We start from the raw sequence: 23,993 nt of genomic DNA, 5'->3' as shown, positions 1-23,993 counted from the left end.
CTATGTTAACTATGCTGGTGTATTAACTTATAATGATACACAGTGATAACAAGAGTCACAACATATTAATGATTTCTGACTGTCACGGACATCAATAAGCAAATGATGTGAACAATTTAACAACCCAACATGCTATGTCTCATCTATTACAAAAACCTAACACTCAGCTAAAGGACATTGTTCTAACAGAGGGGAAGAAGAGAGAATATACAAAAAATGACTGTCATCATTCTAGGTGGAGAAAATGTCATCACAAAGAAATTCGAGGATTTCAAATGCACCATAACAGATATCTTCAAATGAGAGTCCACACAAACGTTATCCTGTGCACAGTTCCTTACAGATAGGATCTACAAAAATTGAACAGCCGAATCTATGCTGCAAACAAAATCACAATGAGCACTGTGGAAAATTATGGGGCCTATTCAGAAAGTGAAAGACATTTTGAAATAAAAAATTAACAATACAGAAAACCAAATTTTATTATATACATTTTAAAGCTACACACTTAATTCATTTTTTCTACATAATCACCATTCAAACTGAGGCATTTATCATACCGTGGCACAAGTTTTTCAATACTGTCTCTTTAGAAATCTGCCGCCTCCAACTGCAACCACTGCTTTATACCAGCATGCAGTTTGGCATCAGTATCAAAGTGTTGCGCAGCAAGCCAGCCATGGCTTCATTACTGGGAAGAGGTGGTGGTTGCTCAGTGCCAAATCTGGGCTGTATGGTGGATGATCAAACACCTCCCATCCAAAACCCCGTACGAGCTTTTGGGTATGACGGGCTGTGTGTGGATGTGCATTGTTGTGAAAAAACATGTCTGCTTGTGTCTGTATATGTGTGGATGGATATCTGTGTGTGTGCGCGAGTGTATACCTGTCCTTTTTTCCCCCTAAGGTAAGTCTTTCCACTCCTGGGATATATATATATATATATATATATATATATATATATATATATATATATATATATATATATATATATATGACACTTAGGTCCCACAACTTGATACAGCAGCTTTCAAATATACACTCATCATTCAAATGATTAAAATCATTTCTTATTTTATATTAGACTGAGCAAGTATGCAAGGGCCTCCATGTGATTTCTCTTGTGTACAAAAGCTGTTAGTTAATTCACATCTTCAATTTTATTAAGAATGTTAATATTGTCGAATGTAAGCCAATGTTCACTGAGCAAATAACTTTGATATTTCTACAATCAGATAGAATAATTTGCAATTTGTCCACTTTATCACTTTTGTTTGAAAATTCAGCACTCTTGATGGACTCTGACATACTGATATCAAATGTGTATCTATCTCCCAATGGGGATCTTTCAATCACTTCCTTGAAACACTATCACGTAAACTTTTGCTAATATGTGGAGATATTAATGCAGTGACCATGAAGTCCAAATGCTAACAGTGAATTTAAATTGCAGAAAGCAATGTCTATAATAACTGCAATGCAAAGGTAATATAATGATGATAAATGCAAAGGCAATTTAATGATGAAGTACAAGGCTTATTTATTATCTTTTAACCACTGACAACTGGACAGAGGTATATGAAGGAAACGATGTTAACAGCATGCTAAGTTCATTTCATGAAACACTTCTCCATTATTTCAATATTCCATTTCCATTAAAGTCAAGGAAAACTGGAAACAAGTTCACAAAATCATGAGTGACAAATGGGATAACAATCTCCAGCCAAAAAAGTCCTACCTGAAGAACTACATAAAATACCATGAAGCTGAGGATAAGTTTACAATATAGAGTAAGTCTTACTGTGCTATCTACAAAAAAGTAATTCAACAAGCAAAAAAAAATTATAATAATAAATTAATAAAAGAATCTAATAATAAAATGAAAGGAATTTGGGAAATTGCAAAATATGAAACTCACAACAAGCAAGATGCTATAAAAAAGGACTTCAAAAGTTAAATCTAAACAATGAGTTGACTTCAATGTTTCACTAAAATAGTTGGAAACCCAATGAAGAAGAACTGCCATAGAGCAAGTACTCAACACCCAACACATTTGGAAATCATAAAAGCAACAATGTTTCTCTACAAAGCCTCAAACACTGAAGTGCTCAAAGCTGTAAACAAGACTAATAAATAAATACTTCAGTGGCAGTGACAGCATACCAGATTTAAGAAATGTGGGGAATACACTGTAGAAACACTAATCCATAAATTAATGCATCCCTTAGTAATGGAGTTTTCCTTGATGACCTAAAGGTTGCTAAAGTTACACCCCCCCCCCCCCCCTCCTCCATAAAAAGGAATCTGAAAATCTGTAGTTAACTATAAGTATGAAACACAATTAACACATTTTCAAAAATGTTTGAGAAATTGTTTTACACCAGATTGGAAAGAGTTATTAACAGATTCTTTTTAATATCAAAGCAACAGTATAGGTTGGGAAAAGCAAAAATAACAACCACAGCAGTGAATGAATATCTCAACACAACCTTAAAACCATATAATTTCTTTAAATGACTTCTGTTTTTTTTTTTTTTTTTTTTTTTTTTTTTTTAAATCTGTGTAAAGCTTTTGATGGTACTGATGACACCAAACTCCTTAGTAAGCTAGCTAATAAAGGCCCTAAAGGAATTGCAAACCAATGGTTAGAATTACAACTTTCAAACACAATACTAAAAGCTGAAATGAAATTTGAAAAAAAGAATAATAATGTTCATCGGTGTACTTCACACTCCTCCGATATAGATACAGTGTACCACAATGCTCCATTCTGCAGCCCATACTATTTCTGCCATATACTGATGACATAAACACCAAGTTTACTTCACAGCATATTAGACTATTTGCTGATGACACACATATTCTGTTAACAGGTACAGACAAAGATTACCATGACCAAAAGATTAAACCACTTATGTCATCACTAAGTGAATGGTTCAATGAGAACAATCTCATTATAAATGAATAGAAAACAATGCACATTAGTTTCAGCCTATCATCTCAAAAGCAAGAAATCCCTAGAATGCTCTTATAAACAAGCAAGAGATGTCTGATGTAAGCTCTGTTAAGTTTCTTGGTGTATGGCTTGAGGAAAATCTTAAATGTAACACTCAAATCAAATCAACTATATCTCAAATATGCTGTCAACTGTGTGTTTATATTCTAAGGGTACTTAGCAAATCAGTCACCAAATTGGTTCTTATACAAGTATATTATTCTTACTTTCACCTCGTGTTACAGTATGGAATCATATTTTGAGGAACTCACCCTGAAGTAGAGATATCTTCAAAATGCAAAAAAAGGCAATGTCACTGCCATCTGTTTGTATTTATAATATTATATCATTTGTTAAGACCTACCTATTAAACAAAGACACATTCATAGCTGTGAAACAAGATAGCAATCTCATCTAAATGATTTGGCCCAGACCAACTGGTTACCAGAAATTCATCCTACACAATGAGATATGGAAATAGAAAGAAGAGAAATGCCAAGAGCTTTCACATATAAATTTAAAAAAAAAGTTCTTTTTCAGCAACACTTTCACACAGAAAATTATTTTTTTGAGAAAGGTAATAAATGTTAACCGCCATATTCTACAGCATTTCATCACATTGTAAAAATTTACAATCCACCTAACAAGTGAAAGTACAATGTGATGTGTCTTACTTTCTTGTAACATTGCACAGACTTTCATGTAACAAAACTGTAACAAGTAAATTGTAAAACTTATTTGTAAAAATGTATACTTGACTTGCCCAATATCATACGTACAAATTGTACAATACTGTGATATCTTGGATCAATACAATACAGTACAATACAATATTCTTGTCGCATCTACAGCCAAATTCTATAATTATCTAGACAACATTTCAGTAGTCCATCATCTTCAGGTGAGAACATTTTTTGCTACTCTCACTGGAACTGATTTGTACTGTGAACAGGGGCCCTGTCATGAATGGTGCAAATTGTTTGCCTAACCTACGTTTTTCCATAATGGCATGGAATTTTGTAAATGCTGGACTTACTCAATGCTACATCATCTTTTACTGTTCCAAGATATGCTCCAAATAAGGCTGACAGATGAAACACAGTTATAATACGAGGGTTGGAACTTTAATAGCGGCAACTATTTATTTACAGCTCTTACAAAAGAGATGTGTGTTTCAAAGTTTTACTAACCTTCAAAGTAGTCAGCAGCATTGTGTACAGCCCACTGCCAGCAATGTGGAAGTCACAGAATACACTTAGCTGTGCCAGTTGTGTTGACGGTTCGAGTGGCGCAGTCTATTGCTCGACAAATTTGTAGCAGTTCTAAAGCGAATGCCGTGTGAAGTGTTTCCGTCAGTTTAGAAATCGCCAGGGAAGTGCAGTAGGTGGTATAGCACTTAGCAGCCCCATCAGTCAAACAAATCAGTAACATCTTACACTGTACGTGCTTGAGCATTGTCCTGCAAAATGACGGTCAGGTCCTGCAGAAAGTGTCATCAATTCTGTCTCTAAGCTGGTCGTAGGTTGTGTTTCAAAAATGAACAGCATAGAGACAGAAGTGATGACACTTTCTGCAGAACCTGACCATCATTTTGCAGGACAATGCTCAAGCACGTATAGTGCAAGCTGTTACTGATTTGTTAGACTGATGGGGCTGCTAAGTGCTATACCACCTACTGCACTCCCCTGACTTAAGCCCTCATAAGTTCAACTCGATTTCTAAACTGAAGCATTCGCTTCAGAACTGCTACAAATCTGTCGAGCAATAGACCGCACCACTCGGACTGTCAATACAACTGGCACTACTAAGAGTATCCTATGACATCCACATCGCTGGTAATGGGTTATACACAATGCTGCTGACTACTCTGAAGGTCAGTAAAACTTTGAAATACGTATCTATATTGTATGAGCTGTAAATAAATAGTTGCCACTATTAAAGTGGCAACCCTCGTATATCTTTTTTTAAAATCCTTCCTATCTTTGAAGATATGACCCCAGAATATTGAGGGAAAGCAATTAATCAACACACATCATCTCCTGGTTCTTGCAAATGTCCAATCTAGAAGGCATGATAGATCTATTTGTCAGTATAACCATTCAGTAAAAATATGAGCTTAAGGTATTCTGGCTCTTGTGTCAAGCTTTCAACATCCAAGATGATATGCCCTCCTTGCCAATGTGTGCAGGGCCCCCATGCACTGGTATGGTGGATGACAACTTGCTGATTGTAGAAACCGATCCGTATCCACTGGTTTTCTATAAGCGCTGTGTCCAAGAAGTCCCATCATCTTTTCCATAGACAAGTATGTCTAGCCACTGAAGTTTTCCAAACCCTTTCAAACTCCATTGTGAACTGGATGCTGGGATGAAAGCAATTAAAATGATCCAGGAGCACACTTATGACATGTTTGTGGTGTGGTCACACGGAAAAGTCACTCTGAACTGTTTCCTGGAGCATTTTAGTTGCCTTCATCTAAGCATCTACTTCGCATTGAAGTTAGACAGGAATGGAAAGCTTCAGTTTCTGGATGTACTTGTCTACAGAAATAATGATGGGAACCTGAAACACTGTGTTAATAGACAACCTGTTCATGTGGACTGGTATTACAGGCGATAAGTTGACATCCACCACAACAGTACACAGGGGTACTGTGAATAATGGCAACGAGGACATTTCAGATACTGAAAGCTAGATACAAGAGCTAGAACATCTTAAACTCATGTTCAACAAGAACACCCAAACAGATCTGTCATGCCTTCAAGTTTGGGTCTCCATCAAAACTACTAACAGATGCATGTGGACTGGTTTCTTTCCTACTAAATGCTGGGGGTACATCTTCATCTTCAAAGATAAGAAGGATTTTAAAAAAATACACTTATAATATACTTCATCTGTCAGATATGGTTACAGCACACCCTGCTCAGTAAAAGATCTAGGATGGAATAAGTCTGATATTTACAAAATCCCTCGCCACTCTGGGAAAACATAGACTGGGCAAACAATTCATACCATTCATGGCAAGATGTGCTGAGCACCACCACCACACACATTTACTACAGTGTGAGAAATCTGCAGTAGCAGTGAACTGTCTAATTGAGGGACACAGATTGATGTCTGAGGCACAGATAGTTGCTTGTGCGTCTTCCTGTTGGGACAATTGAAATTAAACTGGCAGATAACAATATAAATAAAGAAAAGGACTTCCCTTTTAAATAAAATGTCAAACCTTGTTTCATCCAACACTAAGAAACAATAGTCTTTGACCCGGTCAGCAGTTGTAGTGACAGAGGTAGTCTAAAGCAATTTATCTTTCCTCCCAGCTTTCAGCATAGGAGTTCTGTACTTTCACTAGTGTTAGGGGGCTGCAGCAATTATTTCTGACGCATATAAAAGGGCTGCCATTCACAGTACGGATCAGTTCTGGTGAGGGAAGCAGAGGATGGTGTCTGGATATATCCCTGAATTATTGTCTCTGGATGACTATATTATCTGGCTGCAGACCTGACAAGAACATCAATCACAACAGAGCTGTCTCATGTTTAACACTAGACACACTGAAACTTCTTGGCAGATTAAAACTATGCAACTGACCAAGACTTGAATCCAGAATACTGCTTTAATAGATAACAATCTTACCGAAGGAGCTATCCAAACACACAAGCATTTCTTTAGTGTCACATATAATGGACACTATGACAAGAGTAACAACAGCCAAATCAAATAAACATTAAAAACATTGTAGATACTTATCCACAGTCTAATAAATCACAGATGGAACCAGCATAATGCATTTGCTGCAGTCATTCTTAGCACAAACTGCCTTCGTTTATTAAAATAATAAAACAAATATCTCAAATTGTAGAAAGGCTGCATGGTATAAATTACTTATTTCTTTCCAACAGGGACTACTGAACAGTACTGATAGATTTAAATATAATAAAGACCATCATCAGATAGTAGCACATGAGAATTGTTTCTTTTTAATGCAATGCTATCATGTTTTGAGCTGCCTTCATGTTTATTTGCCATTACGATGAACAATGAAAACCCTATCTAGAACATGTAGCCATCATATAGTGAATAACTTATCGAGTTTATGCCAACTTCTGTCACATACTATAACACTAAATCACAGCAGATGGTTTGCCAGATATCTGGATATGAGTAGTAATATTCCTATGTCTCCAACTGCATTTGCCACCAGTTCTAGATATGATCAATTGCTAATCTCTAACAGGTTATGTAACACATTTTTGTTTCGTGCAACTGTAACAAGCAACCACCTGCTCTATTAACATATATTTTATAGAAGGTCTTGTCACATTACCTTCCCTGTATTATATAATCAATGAAGTTTTCTAAGAATTTCTTTTTTTACACTCAGTTTGTTCACTGTAAATGCTACTTGGATTGGTCATCATGTAGGTGTATATTTTGACTTCTAGTCAATCCCTGTATCACACTTTCTCCGCTATGTGAAGCACTTTTAAGCTATCAGTAATATCTTTAACAGAAATGGTGTACATTAAAAATCACAAATTCACAAATACTACAGTGGAACTTCACACAGCGAGTATAATTTGTTCCATAATCTTTCTCATAGGGCGAAACAGCATTATCATCAAATAAATTTGTACCACACATAGCCACTGCTTTATTGGGATGGCGATTTTCAATGTATGATGCAACCAATTCCCATGCTTTCAGCATTTATCCTATTGCACCAGAAGATTGCTGCTTTGCTGTTACGGCCGCCTCCTCCTCCTCCTCCTCCTCTTCTTCTGAAGAACTTCCCTCCACAAGTTCCTGCCCTGAAATACACTGCAAGTCCATAAGCTCTTTGATGGTCATTATTTGATTGTGATCTTCCACAAGTTCATCTACATCATTGTTATCGACTCCTATTACCATGCTCTTGGCCAAAGATAATGTCATTGACTACAGGCTCCACAGGTACTGACTCAAATGCCTCAAGGGTCACATTCGACAATGCACTCTGACCAAAGCTTCCCACACCTTCCCAGTCATCTTGATGCAGGTAACGATGTTGAAGTGATATTTCCAAAACTCTCTTAGTAGTTTCAGGCAACTCAAAGCAATGCTCGGAGAGTGCTTTAGTGCAGAGCTTCTTAAAGGTAGAAATAATCTACTGGTCCATATGCTAGAGTAACGCTGTGCTGTTGCGAGGCAGAAATTGGATCCTGATGAATTGAAATTCTTCAAGGAGGTGGTCTTGTAGGCCAGGAGAATGGGCAGGAGCATTGTCCATAACAAGCAAGACATGGAGTGGCAGATTCATCTCAAGCAAATATTATTTCACTGAAGAACCAAACACTTCATTGATCCAATCACAAAAAAGGTCATGGGTCACCCAAGTCTTGTTGCTGGACCTTCACATCATGTTTAACCTGCTCTTCTGGACTTTAGGCCTTCGTGAAGGCTCATTAGTTCCTGAATGGTAAACAAGCAGTGGTTTAATTTTCAAATCTCTGCTTGCATTGGCAAAGAATAGCAGTGTGAGACAGTCTTTCATTGGCTTGTGACCGGGCAATTCATTCTCCTCTGCTGTTATGAAGGTACACTTCAGCATCTTTTTCCAGAATAGACCTGTCTCGTCACAATTAAAAAATCTGTTGCGGCAGATAACACTCAGAATCTACGAGCATCTGGAACTTGCTGATAAAGTTCTCTGCTGCCTTTGTGTCGGAGCTGGCTGCTTTGCCATGCCTCCCAATGCTGTGGAGGCCGGTTCTTCGCAAACTTCTTGAATCACCCACTGTTTCCCTTAAACATTTGTGCAGCTGTGATTCTTGAGTTTCTCCCGGCGTATTTGATAATCAAAATATCCACGGGTGTGCTGCCGGTCTATAGTGTCCAACGGGCACAATATTTCGGCGATCATACATGTCGCCATCATCAGGTGAACTGACGGACTGAGCTCCTGTGAACGTGCTGGCACGGAGATCCGTACGCTATGGCTGCTCAGAGGGAACTGGGTTAGGTTGTGGCGGCGGCCGATTGATTATTTGTGCAGCTGCTGATGACCCTGAACCTACTGAATGAGGTCAGCGAAAATCATTCTCGCCTTTTCAAAAATGATGTTCTCATTAATAGTGTCACCTTGCAATTGCTTTTCATTTATCCATATAAGGAGCAATCTTTCGACATTGTTCAGAATACGAAACCATTGTTTAGATACTCTTGTCACTCTCTTTGAAGCATCTATGTCCTTAATCTTGTCCTTGGTCTTGAGGATAGTGCAAATAGTTGATATAGACCGATTGTATGTGCGTGCTGAATCAGCATTTTATTTCTCTTGTGTCGTCATCTTGTGGCTTTCTCTTCGGGGCATTTCTACTAAGGTTATTAAAATTTGCACACACACACACACACACACACACACACACACACACACACAGGTGTGAACAAAAGTTTAGAAAAATGTGTGATCACAAGCTGCACTAAGATGGTAGCAGAAAGAGTGCTAAACCCAGATTGCAGTAAATACTAAAGACATTGTTAATATGCTACTGCTGACAGTGAAATGTGTTCATATAGTTGAGCATTTCCCCCACTGCATGGCTGGTGTCGTCACATTAAATCATTGTCACTTGTTATGCGAAACATCGTTCATTAACTGAGTCATTTTTTTACAATTTACTTTGCTTGTTATGCAAATTGCACATTACTTGCCCAATGTAATGAAAAAGACACACCCTTATTGAATTTTACACACTAATGTTTTATCAATTTGTGCCAGATATTATTTCTCACATGTTTCTCAGTTCTAAATGCAATTTTCTCATTGGGTCTTCATATTATTCGGGCTATCTTGTGTGGGACAAGCCATACATATGGTAGAACAGCAACTTCAATTTTATTACTTTTTGCTCTAATATTCTATAACTTTATTTCTCTATTATTGTTGTTATTCAGAGTTTTCACTTTTTCTTTGTATTTTTGCCAACTATGTTGGCATGATTACTCTTATTACGTGCTATGTATAGAAGTATATCTAGCTGATAAGTTCTATTCTCTTCAGACATGAGTCCGCATTAGCCTATCAATAATTGCTGTTGTGTGTGTAGCACAATGAAGCATGAATGATGATGTCTGTGGTAGAAATTTTCCAATATATGCCGAAAGCACTCATCAAGTGCAGACTCTTTCCTGTGAGATAATATATAATTCTTTTGGCAGTTAGCAGTTCTTCAGAGGAAGTGGTAGCAGGACTCAACATAATGTTGAGTACATCAGACTTCAACCAATCAAGAATGTTTCAGAGAACTGAGTGATGAGGTTCTTTATAGCTTCATTTTAGAGAGTCTGATGTGATGACACGTAAAGGCAGCAAAATTTCACCTTGCAAGGAAGATACACTGTGAGACCACCTACTTGCATGCTAGTGTAGTGGAGAAGAGGCACCTACGGTGTGTGTTATTAATATAGATAAACACACAATCTTCAGCTGCACTCTCCAACCCCCAGTTGTTGTTGTTGTTGTTGTTGTTGTTGTTTTTTTTCAGAGTCTATTACTCATGGAGGCATCAGATTATTGCAAATGAATCTTGAAGATCGAAATACAAGAGCCTGGTTTATGGTAGAAAATTCAGTTGTTCTGCATGTATTGTGAATCCTACAGGGCTACACTGGAGGACAGCCACCTTAGCAGTAAACTATTTCTCTATGATTTACCTTCCTGGTATCCTGGAAACTTCCACAGCTGGTAAAAGGGGGAGTAAGAATGCTTGGTGTTGTTGGTGAGAAGCTGAATTGTTCAGCTGATGATAGATTAAAATAACTGGAATTGTGAGGAAATAAAAGCATAGAGTTTAAATTTCATTGAATTCTTAATGTTCTGGACATTATTTAGAACGAAATTTCCTGACAGATTAAAAATGTGAGCAGGACCAAGAATAGATTAAAAATGTGAGCAAGACCAAGAATCGAACACTGGGCCTTTGCCTTTCACACTCCACCAATACCTCACTCATCTCCTATCCTCCAAACTTCACAGAAGTTTTGCTATGTAACATGCAGGACTAGCACTCCTGGAAGAAAGGATATTGTGGGGTCATTAGACTTAGCCACAGCTTGGGAGATGTTTCCTGAATGAATTTTTCACTCTGCAGCTGAGTGTGCGCTGATATGAAACTTCCTGGTTAGGGAACTCATTTGGTAGAGCACTTCCCACAAAAGGCAGAGGTCCCAAGATTGAGTCTCGGTCCAGCACATAGTTTTAGTGTTCTAGGAAGTTTCAAATCAATACACACTCTGCTACAGAGTGAAACGTTCATTCTGGAATTATTTAGAATGGTTACACTTTTAATTGCATACATGTGAAATCACCACATTACATTCTATTGAACATGACTGCAGATCATTCCCTCCCCCCTTTCCCTTTATGAGAGAATAATCTACAGGTAATGTTATAAGCAAGCGCTGGAAGATTTAAGAAAACATGCAAGCACATTCATGAAGTTAATCTTCCTGTTACTTTCTATCTAAAATCATAATGGAATTAATTCTTAAATTCTAGACAGAGTACTCTAAGTACCATATCACACTGGGCTTTACCTGATTAAGTAGCAGAGTTCCTCCCTGTGCAGTTGGTATCATTGCCGCTTGATTTGTTTGACCAATGACGACTTGAGTTCCTGCTGTACTGTGATTCTGTGTATGTAAACCTAACAAAATAGAGCACAATGATAGAACGCAATTATATGATAATCACAATCTTTCTTACATAAAAATTAATACATTAAATCACAATAAATGAAAAAACCCTTACACATTTTGCTTCTATTTTGGAGGACAACCATAATGACAATTTCAATGACAATGATGAAGATGACAGTGATAATAAGGAAGGAAGGAAGGAAGGAAGGAAGGAAGGAAGGAAGGAAAATTAAGGTGTGATGTTTTGTTGATGCCACTCTCATTAGTGATGGGGCATAAACTTCTATCGAAGGAAGATAGTGAAGGAAATAGGCTGTCCCATTTTTAAAGGAATCTTCCTGGCATTTGCCTTAAGCAATTTAGAGAAATGATGAAAAACCTAAATCTGTATGGCTGGATGGATGAATGACAGTCCAATGTCTTATCACTGCAGCATCTTGCTCTCTGTATGATTAAAGACAGCCATTAATGAGATGAGTGTACTTAAAAAGTTTAAAATTTTCAACTGAAATTCATAAAGCATGAACACGCTTTCACATATAAGCATACACACTTACACCAGTGATAAAAAGAATACAACAAAATCGCTTTTTAATGAATCTACGAGAACCTACACATTTTTTCCTTAAATGGTGGTTTTACCAGAGTACCACCATTTTTAGGTGTGTTATTTAATTATGAAATTACCAAAATGTTATGCTACAAATTTAAATGGAGCAGGTATATAATTATTACACTTTTCACACAACATTTATTTTTTTAAGAATCAAGAAGCCTTCTTCATTTCGTACTTTCAGCATATTGTACTGATAGAAGCCACTCCAGTTTGTTGATACAGTATAAGTTACAACTGATTCACCTACACTAAAAAAGGGAATGAAATTCTCGATGTTTTCAATTATTTGCACAGCAGCAGTGAAACTTGGTGCAATGGCCTTCATTTCTTGTTCAAAAAACCACAACCACCACCACCACTGCCGCCGTCACTGTCATAATTATCATCGCCACCAGCTCCTACCTAAGCATTCCTTCGCAACCATTTCACACATTTCACTTGCCTCAATCTCAGATGTGGAGGTCTGGACATCATCATCACAACAAATTCCTGGAATATTGCATTTTCATACATGTCAGTGATAAAACTCCATTCTTCTCCTGGAATGTCGTGATCAACAGCAACTGGTGTACCACAACCAGCCTTTGTGCAGTAATTTAACACAGGCTGTTGTGTTATAGAATTCCAGGCAGTCTCCAAAGAGACTATACTAATGCCACTGTCAAACCCCTATTTATGAAAGATGATAGGAGATAAGCCAATAACTACTGATATGTTTCACTGCTAATGTCGTTTTCCAAGATTCCTGGGAAGGTGATGTATTCTACAATAGTATCTCCTTGAGCAACAATGTAATATCCTCCGCAAATCACAGTTTGGGTTTCAGAAGAGTTGCTCTACTAAGAATGCCATTTACATGTTCACTCAGCAAATTTTACAGGCATTAAATAATAAAACAGCACCAGCTGGAATTTTCTGCAGCTTCTCCAAAGCATTTGAGTGTGTGAATGACAATATTCTCCTAGATAAATTGAAGTTTTGTGGTGTTACTGGTACAGCCAAACAATGGATGATGCCATATTTAATCAAAAGAATGCAGAAAGTTTTACTTAGTAATTCAAACAATACAGTCCAGGGGTGTAATTCCAACTGGGGATAAATCACCTACAGAGTTCTCTAAGGCTCAATTTTAAATCCACTGTTGTTCCTCCTGTAAACGATCTTCCATCTTATTTACAACAAGTATAATTGGTTCGTTCTGCAGATGACACTGTTACTGTAATCGATCCAAGCACACATACGGAAACAGAAGACATGCTAAAAAAAGTTCTTAAAAGTATCACTGACTCATTTTCTCTGAATGGTCTCACCCTCAATTTTAAAAAGACACAAGATATTCAGTTCTGCACATACAGGGGTACACACCAATGATAAATGTAACACATGGTGATGAAATAATAAATGGGGTGGAAGCTTCAATATTCTTGAGTGTCCATACTGACGAGCATTTAAACTGGAAAAAGTAAATGTTAAAACTCCTAAAACAATTTAGTTCAGCCACATTTGCATTTAAGAGTAATTCTTGGGGAGAGACAAATGAATATGTTGACATATTTTCATTCAACAATGTCATGTGGAAGAACGTTCTGGGGGTAACTCATCTTTTAAAAAAGAACGTTTTCGTAGCTCAAAAATGTGACGTAAGAATAATATGTGGTGGTGCTCACCCACAATCACCCTGTAGACATCTGTTGAAGTAGTTGGGTATTCTGACTACTGCTTCACAGTAAATTTATTCTCTCATGAAGTCTGCTGTAAATAATCTACCACAGTTTTGAAGGAACAATGACATACATAATTAAAACACCAGACGGAAAAATGACATTCATTACTCCACATAAAGGTTGTCTTTAGCACAAAAAGAAGTGCAAAATGTTGCAACTAAAATCTCTGTTACTTACTCAGTGATATAAAATGTCTGGCAGACCAGCAAGGGATGCAAAGAGTGTAAGGTCAATAGTAAGAACAATTTTCCTTCCTGCTACAACCAACAGCCTGAAAAAATGTCACAAAAATTTCTCACGTTTCCAGGCACTGCTGTTATATTCAAAAGTACAATGCAGTTACTTTCGTTTTCTTTCTTTCTTTGCTGAAACACCTGCAAATTTTACATTTTACATTTTCCTATCATTGAAGTCTGGAGGCAACTTATCACTTCCATCACTATTAAAACATCACAGTGTCATCCTTTCTTTCCCTTTTTTTTTTTTTTACCTCTATGCCATTTTCCCCTCATTACAGAGTATGATTTTGTGTGAAGTGAATTATAAAAAGACACCAGTTTCATCAGTGCTGAAAATGTCTAAGGGCCGATAACCCTGTATCAATAATGGAAATGTAGTGTTCATCCAATAGCTTACACACACACTTTGACCTCAGCCTTATTCTCTCTCTCTCTCTCTCTCTCTCTCTCTCTCTCTCTCTCTCTCTCTTTATCCAACCAACCATTCAATGCACTGAAACTTGACAACACTGATCTTCAATATGATTTCACGAGTTTTCTGCTGCAAGACATTTCTGCAGTTTTTCATTAGTTGAAACTACTTTGAAAGAATAGTTTCCATGTGGCACACATGTAGACAGCACTAAATCATAGTTATTCACCATGTTCAAATGATTTTTGTTACAATTATCATCGACATCATGGGCTGCTGTCAGCTTTTGCTGAAGTGCAGGCTTCCAACATTTACAGGCCACAACTCCACAAAAATAAAATTGATAACTCTGGCACTTCAATACACAAACAAGTACTTTTCGAGCTTTGTAGACTCATTGACTGTGACATCAAACCACATAATGTAAACTGCATGGAAATTATTTCCAATTCATTCAACCCATCTACTAGGGCAACTGAGCCTATTACCATTTATTGCATCACATGACACAAAGTATGATTTCTGTGTCATGTGAAATGGAAAGAAATCTGAAACTGACTAGGACATGTTATGAAAACATAAACACTGCATTTCAATTTGCAGAATGTTTCATGTTTATTTCTTAAATGTCAACTTTTTCTTAAAGCAGGGAATATTTGTTAAAATTACGATTTACTTAAAAGTGGGTTCATTAATTTGTGGTACTGTACTAAGTGAGGAATACCTAATAAAACGAGATCAGTGGCATACTTGTGCGTTTTACATGTCCTATTTGTGTCAGCTGTGTCATATTTTGAACGTCAATCCATGTACATGTGTTTAATCTTGTCCTTAAATGGTTTATTCAAACAGATGTACAGTGGTTGCACAATTGATATCACCCCACCAGGAATTACTGCGAAATCAGTTTTGCTTTCAAATAATTTTTGTTTTACTGCAGGTGGCCTGCGTACCCATCTAACACCAGCAGACTGCATAAATTAAGCATTGCACCAGAACGATTATTCCATACAAGCTTAATCAATTCCAGCACCATATCCTCCAAAAACCACCCACTTTATCTGCTCGTACAGTTACAGGTTTTGAAAACACTTCTAATTTTGGTAAAGTCTTTTACTTGAAAACTATGAATGGGAGTAATTTATGTCCACTTGCTGTTTTCACCCCTTGACGTAAGAATATTTGTATCTTTCTCTCCTGTGGTGTCAACTGTATAATTTGACGGCATGTCAAAATATACGAGAGTTTGGTCAGCATTCCCTATCTGGCCAAGAAGTTACTGGTTTTCAGTGTGCCACTTGATTATGAAGCACTGAAATTTCACAAGTTTTTCTTCATAATCTTTCAGCAGCTTCTACACAATTGAAGTTCGCCTCTGAAGTGAATGCTTCATAAAAAGACCAATCCGGTTGCAGCTAACCTTAAAAAATTTTTGATTTTTTGAACTAGAGCAATTTCATGTGCCTTAATTTTTAAAATTTCTGTGTTCACAGGTGGGCATTTCTGATGCTCTTCCTTAACAAATTCATTTAAAATTACTGCAATAGTAGAATACCACCAATATTTTGGCCCACTAAAGGCTTTTGTGTGACTAGTACACTCAAAGAATGTCTCTCTTTGCAGTCGCCCATGTCTGAAATTACTTTCATGAATTCCATATAGGAGATCTGCAGCATTATTAGCACTTTTTCCTGTAAAAGAAATAACTTCCTTCTTGGATCTGGCACTACAATGAAAGTGTTTCATTATAGTTCACTAACACATGCACTTTGCACAATTCAAAGAAACAATATGTGAAATCAGAATGAGCCACAGCTTACCAACTCATGCTTCAAGCCTAAAGCTTTAAGCATTGTTGGTATTTGCATTAAGAAATTTATTTTTGTTGCTATGAATTATTTGAAAGGATGCTACATTCAAAGATGAATTCCTATTTTCTTGGGGGGGGGGGGGGGCGAGGGGGGGGGGGCAGGGGGGGGGGATACACCCATCTTCTACGTCTTTTTTTTTTTTTTTTTTTACTAACATAGAAGTTTTACACCAGTATTTAACTTTGAACCCTGCAAAGCATGCCTATGTAGCACTGCTTATATTCAATAGAAAAAGTTAGCTGTGGTGGCTGGCTCCTAGCGCCATGTTTCACAACTCCCACTTGCTTTGCATTTGATCGAGTCTAAGCCCTAGGCTGCTTTTTGGATCTCAAAAACTGGAAAAAAAAGTGTGGCTCAGATTCGGGTATATACAGTAGTTTCTTAAGTGAAATTACAAATAGTTCCAACTGTAAATGTTATGTTCAAATAAAAAAAAAAAAAAATTCCGACCGCGAAAAGACAACCCTGTATCATTTAAGACTCCCACAGTCACACTGTGATAAAACTAGTGCTGGTCACTTGAGATCAAGGCAGCTTCTAGACAAAATACTAGCCAGTGTTCTAAAAGTACTTACTACCCCATTAGGAGTTTCCTGCAGTGAACACTAAAAGAAAATAACCTGTGGCTCACATTTTGACATGATAGTATCTCACTCATGAAATGAAACTGCCTTGAATTTTGGAGGAGACTAGTGATCTTGATAGGCAAAATTTGCACTCTTGTCCTCTTCAATTTATTTGAACAGATGGAATGAATGAAATAATTCAAAAACTGCAACCAAGACTGCACATTCTACATTTTATTTATCTTATTCACTTTAAACACCCCTCACAACTTTTAACAAACAGGAATTTGACAATATAAACCTGGCAAAACAATTTGTAAGATGGTGTCAACATTTATCACAGTGGTATCTTGCAACAGACAAGGATTAGTGTTCTACTCAGTTACCTGTGCACCGATTCTTTCAGGTGTAGTCAGTTCACAGGTAGATTAAAATACTCTTAAATAAAACCTCTTTATAAAAAGGGGGACATCATGTAGAAAATTATTTTACGAATCTGTTCTCTGGCAAGACTTGAGAAGGCCACGACCAACTGCCTGTCCCATCCTCGCTAAATTAGACTGGTTTTTTAAGCCGTAATGCCACGTAAATGTAAATGTCGTGTGACTAGGGCCTTTTGTCAGGTAGACCGTTCGCTGGGTGCAAGTCTTTCGATTTGATGCCACTTCGGCGACTTGAGTGCCGATGGGGATGAAATGATGATGATGATTAGAACAACACAACACCCAGTCCCTGAGCGGAAAAAATCTCCCACCCAGCCGGGAATTGAACCCGGGTTCTTAGGATTGACATTCTGTTGCGCTGACCACTCAGCTACCGGGGCGAACGCAGTGCCATGCTATATTCAGTACCATTAGTAAAAGTGATCCACAGACAAATAAAAACCACCACCACTACTTCCCTTCTGTGCCCAACAATTAACCTTTTTTTTATTGCCAATCTCTTTTTATCTGCATCACAATTCCTCTATTTGCAATCTCTGATTATATAATAGGGTTATTCGTAAGTACCTCCAGGGTTTCAGAAGTTGATTATGCAAAAACCACATGGCATACAAAAAATACCCACATATTAGTGGCTAGACCATTTCTCCAAGTTTTTATTAACTCACATTTTACAGTTGCTAAATATGGACACGGTTTTTGATTCGTCAAATGTCAAGGTGTGCGTGGAATTCATGGACATTGTTGCTGTACGCCACCATGAAAGATGTCAGCCCTGGAAATCTGTTCATTCAGCTGGCTATCTCCAGGCGCGAAATAATTCGATGTAACAATATTATCTTTTTATTTTGTTCCAAGGTACACAGAATTCACATTAGGATGACAAAATAGTTCTAGTTGGGGAATGACGGATCAGCCACAAACTGTTTAACTGTTTTATTCCAGTGCATTAACTGGTTTTGGGCTACCATGCCCCTATTTAGATGGCTAATATTTTCAGTTACAAAGATGTTTTGGTCAACAGTATGTCATCTGCTCTCACACAGCACAAAAATATTTGAGTATTTATCGCCAGTTTATAAGTAGTTTCATTAATAAAAACACATTGAAAGTGTCTGCAATTATTTAGATATAATGTGAAATAGTTGTGTTCACTTACATAAGTTCCAATTTGTTTTGTTGTAGTCCACATGGTTTTCCAGGTCACTATCTACTGGAACTTATGTGAACACAACTATTTCACATTATATATTTATAAATGCAAGCACTTAAGCATGTTTTTATTAATGAAATATAAAGTGGCACTACCTACTCAAATATTTTTGTGCAGTGTGAGAGCAGATGACACACTGTTGATCAAAACATCTATGTAAATAACGATATTAGCTATCTGAATATGGGAATAGTAGTCCTGAACTGGTTATGGCACTAAAACAAAACATTTAAGAAATATTTGTGACCAGTTGTGTCATTCGCCAAGTATAATAAACGGTCACAGCATTCACAAGATACAACATGGATAAAATAAAGTAGTTTTAAATGTTTACAGTAATAATAATGCTGGTAAAATCACTTGCACATCTGTGATGACACATCATTGCTGAAAGTGCTTCCCACAAATCCACATATTAGTGTTGTAACATGTTTTCAATGTCAAATGAGAGGCTTCTTTGAGCATTTCTTCTGGATTTCTTCAAGAAATGGAGAAAGGGATACTCCAACACACCAGTTTGTGGTTAATATTCTGGCTACTTGCAGTATGACAGGGGAAATTTGTCCACTTATAGAAAAAAACTGTGTATCATTCTTTTTCCCATGTATCTTGATATCTTTACTTTTAATGGACATTGTAAGGAAATGAAGAGACACAACTGCTGTTTTCATTTGGTTGGTTACTCCTGGAGGCAATATTGCAAGTTAGATCATTGTACAAGGGTTACCGGAAACTTGCACATGCATTCCTGCCACTGTGGCTTATCAGTTTCCCGTGCAATAAAGATGTATCTCATTCAGCTATTCCCTAAAAGATACCTATCAGTAAAATACTGGATTATTACAAACATTTAAATAGTTTTGAGGAATGCAATGGTGATATATAAACACAAATGTCTTCTTTGTCTTTTATATGTTACAAAATATAAACTATCCACCTTCTTATTTAAAAGGCACTCACATGAAAAAACATATACTGTTTTGTTTTCTGTTTAGTACTAATAATACAGTGAGGAATACAGTTCCTGTAAGTACATTTATTTGAAGAAGAAACAACAGTTTTACTTCTTGTATAAAAAAACATTTCAAATTATTACAAAAATATAGCCAGTACTGGGTGAGGAAGACTAAAAATGCCTAGCTCTGGGGAGAGGAGATTGAAATACAAGTGGAGGTAGCTTCTTGTTCTGTTACCAGAGGCTCTCTCATCCTAGCAGTGACTGAGGGAAGTACAAGGAGAGAGTCTTTTGCAGTTTGTTCACAAGTCTTTACAAAGATAGAAAAGGTGCATAGCAAGATGACAGGCTCAAAAATTTTGGAAACACTATATGGAGCTCCAGAATCGGAAATAGAAGATACTGACAGAGAAGATTCGTACTATCCACACAGAAGTATGAGTGATGAATCAGGTACACATGTGTTTCCATTATCTGTACAGCAAGCAGCTCATTCTTGTGTTCTGTATTGTGAGCAACATTCACGTCTTCATTTCAATTTGTGACTTCCGAGTGCTTCTCCATTCAGACAAAGGTACAGACTATCAGTCACTATCTGTAGTAATGGTAGTGCAAGTCTCTCAAAGGAGAGTGAGCAAAATTGGTTCTAACTACACGATCAGCCAGATCACCCAGTTTTCCAGAGAGAAATGGATGCAGCTTCACATTTGTCAGGGCTCTAGCCAGTAGTATGTGTTTATTTTCTGTATGTCATGTAGTTTTTGCACAGATGCCACTGAGCATTCTGACTACTGTATTTGTCTCTTTGACAACTGCTTGATTTGATGCATCAAAATGAAACAACATTATTGCAACAATGAAATGTAAACACACTCTAAAATTAAAACTCTATATGCCATAAAGTGCCTGCAGTGAAATTACATGAAACTTATTTTGTAAAATTTTGAATGTGTGAGTCCTATAAGACCCAAAACTCAATGATTGCTGGTCAACAGACCAATGTTTGCAATCAGGATTTGCAAGTGAACTGCTGAGTAGCAATAGATTTTGTGCTACGATGTCCACGTTATATCTGAATGACAGTGGTACATACATCAGCAAAGATAAAGAAAAGCATGACCCACTCCATACAGTGAGCCCATTTTTTTTTATTTTTCTATCAGTAAATTTAGTTTTCATCATGGCATAAACTTACAATAGATAACGCTAAGTGTCCTTTTTGTGACAGGTCATTTAGTTACTTTGATTGCCTCTCTTATATTCTACTACTGAGTTCACGGCTGCTGAACAAGCATGGAAGATTCTTGAAACTTTACAGAATGGCCACATTTCTGGTGGTGTTTTGCTATAGCTAACTTTTTCTGCTCCAGTGGTATGTGTGGTATGTAACATTCATGCTCCAAAACTTGAGTGCTAATGGGTCTTCCAGTTTCATCAATGTAGATTTCACTGCATTCACCTCCAAGTTTGTAGACACTTGCATTGTGGAGAGCATCTAAGGGTGGGCGTCAACACATCTCAGATCCTGCAGCCATCCTGAAATGAGGGCTCAATTCCCTGTGCCATAGAACCTTGTGTACACCATCACTGATTCCTCAACATGTGGTAAGCGGGCAGTAGGAAGATTTTCGTCTGTATATTTGTGGGTTTTGTCTTTGATGTACCTCATAACTCAATGTATGTCTGCACTGCTATATCCATTCACACAGAAAGTCGTCTTGAGCTTGCTCAGTTCACACTGCACGTGTTTAGCACCACTAATCCAGTGAACTTGGGCTGTCAGCAAATGCAGCATAATGACTTTCATGTTGGATGGTGGTGCGAATTCACATGCACGTACCTGTTGATGCCATCAGTTTTGAACTACCATGCTGCACAGAAGAACACTACGCAACATATGCTGACAGCCCAAGCTCACCAGCTTAGTGACAATAACCACATACGACATGAACTGAGTGAGCTCAAGACAACATTTAGTGTGAATGAATATAGCAACAGAGACATACAATGAGCTATGAGGCACAGCAAAGACAAAACATACGAAAGTATAGATGAAAATCTTCCTGTTGCTCACTTCCATTACGTGAGAAATGTCAGCAACCATGTAGGCAAGGTACTGCACCACCGATACTCCAGAGTGGCCACAGGATCTGAGATCTGTCAAGGAACACAAAGGATCCCATAGATGCTTTCCACACTGCAGGCATCTACAAACTTCACAGTGGATGCGGTAAAGTCTATGCTGGTAAAACCAGGAAACCCATTAGCACTTGCATAATGGAGCACAAACATTACGTATGACTGGGGCGCAACAGCAAGTCAGCTGTAGCAAAACACCTCCAGGAATGTGGCTGTTCTATAAATTCTCAAGAACCTCACATGCTTGCTCAGCAACCACGAATGCAGCAGCAGAAAATAAGAGAGGCATTCGAAATAATCAAATGCTCAAACAGCATGAACAGGGAGGATGACTACAAGTTACCTATGGCCTGGCTGCCAATAATTCCAACCCAGTGGACCACATGTGTTCACCAATAAGCTGCACCACTTGACCTGGGTTTGGCAGCATAAATGGTAGCCATGAGAGAACTGCTGTGTGGCTTCAATGCTTTGCTGTAGACGAACAATACTCCCTGGGTTTGAGCTACCAAGTTGCTATTGGCAACCAATCACCTATGAGACTTATCCAGCAATCAGTCACTAAAGTAGCCCATACAATAGCCTACCAATTCGCTACTGCCTACCAATCAAGTACTCTAGTTTCCTTCCAATCACCTACCAGAGTAGCACAGGCAGTAACAGCAGTAACAGCACAGCCATCCCCTACATAGCACCCTCTCTTTCAAATCTCCAATGATTTATGATGTCAGTAACCACGGGATAACCAAAAGAGATGGTATACAGGCAGAGACATATGTCAGCACCCAACAAATAACTGCCCCGAAGAGGACATCGACACTTTCTCGTGCACTATATTGTCATCAACAAACAGTTGCAAGTTGCTGTTTGCTCTATCCATCACATTATTTATAGAGAACAAGAGCAGTCCTGCTGACACCCTCATCTTTGGATTCTATTACTCAAGAAGTCTTCAAGCCACCCACATATCTGAGAAACTATTCCATATGCTTAAACATTCGTTAACAATCTGCAGTGGGACTATCTGAAAAGCTAGGAATGTAGAATCTGCCTGTTGTATTCCATCCACAGTTCACAGGATATCGTGTGAGACAAGGGCAAGCCGAGTTTTACAGGAGAGATGCTTTCTAAATTGATGCCAATTTGTGGACAGAAGCTTTTATGTCTCAAGGAAATTTATTATACTTGAATTTAGAGTATTATCAAGAATTCTTCTGTAAACCAATGATAAGGATACTGGTCTGCAATTTTGCAAGTTGGTTCTTTTACCCTTCTTATAAATAGGAGTCAACTATGCTTTTGCCAGTTGCTTAGGACTTTGCACTAGGTGAGATATTCACAATGAAGATGAGCTAAGTAAGGGGCCAATCCCAAAGAGCACTCTGCATAAAATTTAATTAGGATTCCATACGGACCTGGTGACTTATTTGTTTCCAACCCTTACAGTTACTTCTAAATGACAGGGATACATACTTCTATGTCCTCCATACGGGAGACTGACTGTCAAATGATAGTATATCTATAAGGTCCTCCTATGTGAATGATTTTCAGATTTGAAATAAATTTAAAACTTTGGCTTTCTTTTGCTATCTTCAATCGTCACACTAGACTGGTCAACGAGTGACAAGATAGGAGCCTTTGACCCCCCCCCCCCCCCTCCCAAATATAAGACTTGGATTCTCAGCAAGATGTTTAGCTATGATGTGACAGTGGAAACATTTGCATGCTTTGCGCATCAAACTTTTTATAGACACAGGAATTTGAAACTTTGGCCTGATGACATTTCCACTTTTTTTTTGAAAAGAGTGCAATAATCATTGTTTCCTCAGCATTTTCCAAATTTTGTTATTATATGACAGTGGGTCTTTCCACTCCTTAATACATTTACTTTGCACATAGCACCCACGTCTTCCTCACAAATTGTGAGGATCTTTGTATGTTATTTTCCACAGAAAGTTCCACCAACTGCAAACAAGGTGAATACAATGCACTACTGCAAAGTCTGTTTAGACAGAGGGAAGAGGGCGACAGGTTATCACATTAAGGAGGAGAGTACATGGCAGTGATGTTGGCCTTGCGTCCCACAGTGCTTTGCTGATTACCATATTAAAATTAATTACATCTGAACCATATAATATA

General features: G+C 37.7%; 1 protein-coding gene across 1 annotated transcript in view; it reads right to left on the bottom strand.

The window, feature by feature from the left end:
• Positions 1-23,993, bottom strand: part of LOC126249431 (mucin-5AC-like) — a 307,175-nt gene that overhangs the window by 158,351 nt on the left and 124,831 nt on the right. Inside the window, exon 7 of the mRNA XM_049951084.1 lies at positions 11,575-11,684. Within this exon, the coding sequence (XP_049807041.1) occupies positions 11,575-11,684 (110 nt within the window). The remainder of the gene's footprint in view (positions 1-11,574; positions 11,685-23,993) is intronic.

Source organism: Schistocerca nitens, chromosome 3 (genome assembly GCF_023898315.1).
Source record: "Schistocerca nitens isolate TAMUIC-IGC-003100 chromosome 3, iqSchNite1.1, whole genome shotgun sequence".
Taxonomy (NCBI): Eukaryota; Metazoa; Arthropoda; class Insecta; order Orthoptera; family Acrididae; genus Schistocerca; species Schistocerca nitens.
The sequence above is the reverse complement of the archived record's forward strand: the minus strand, read 5'-3'. Positions and strand labels throughout refer to the sequence as shown.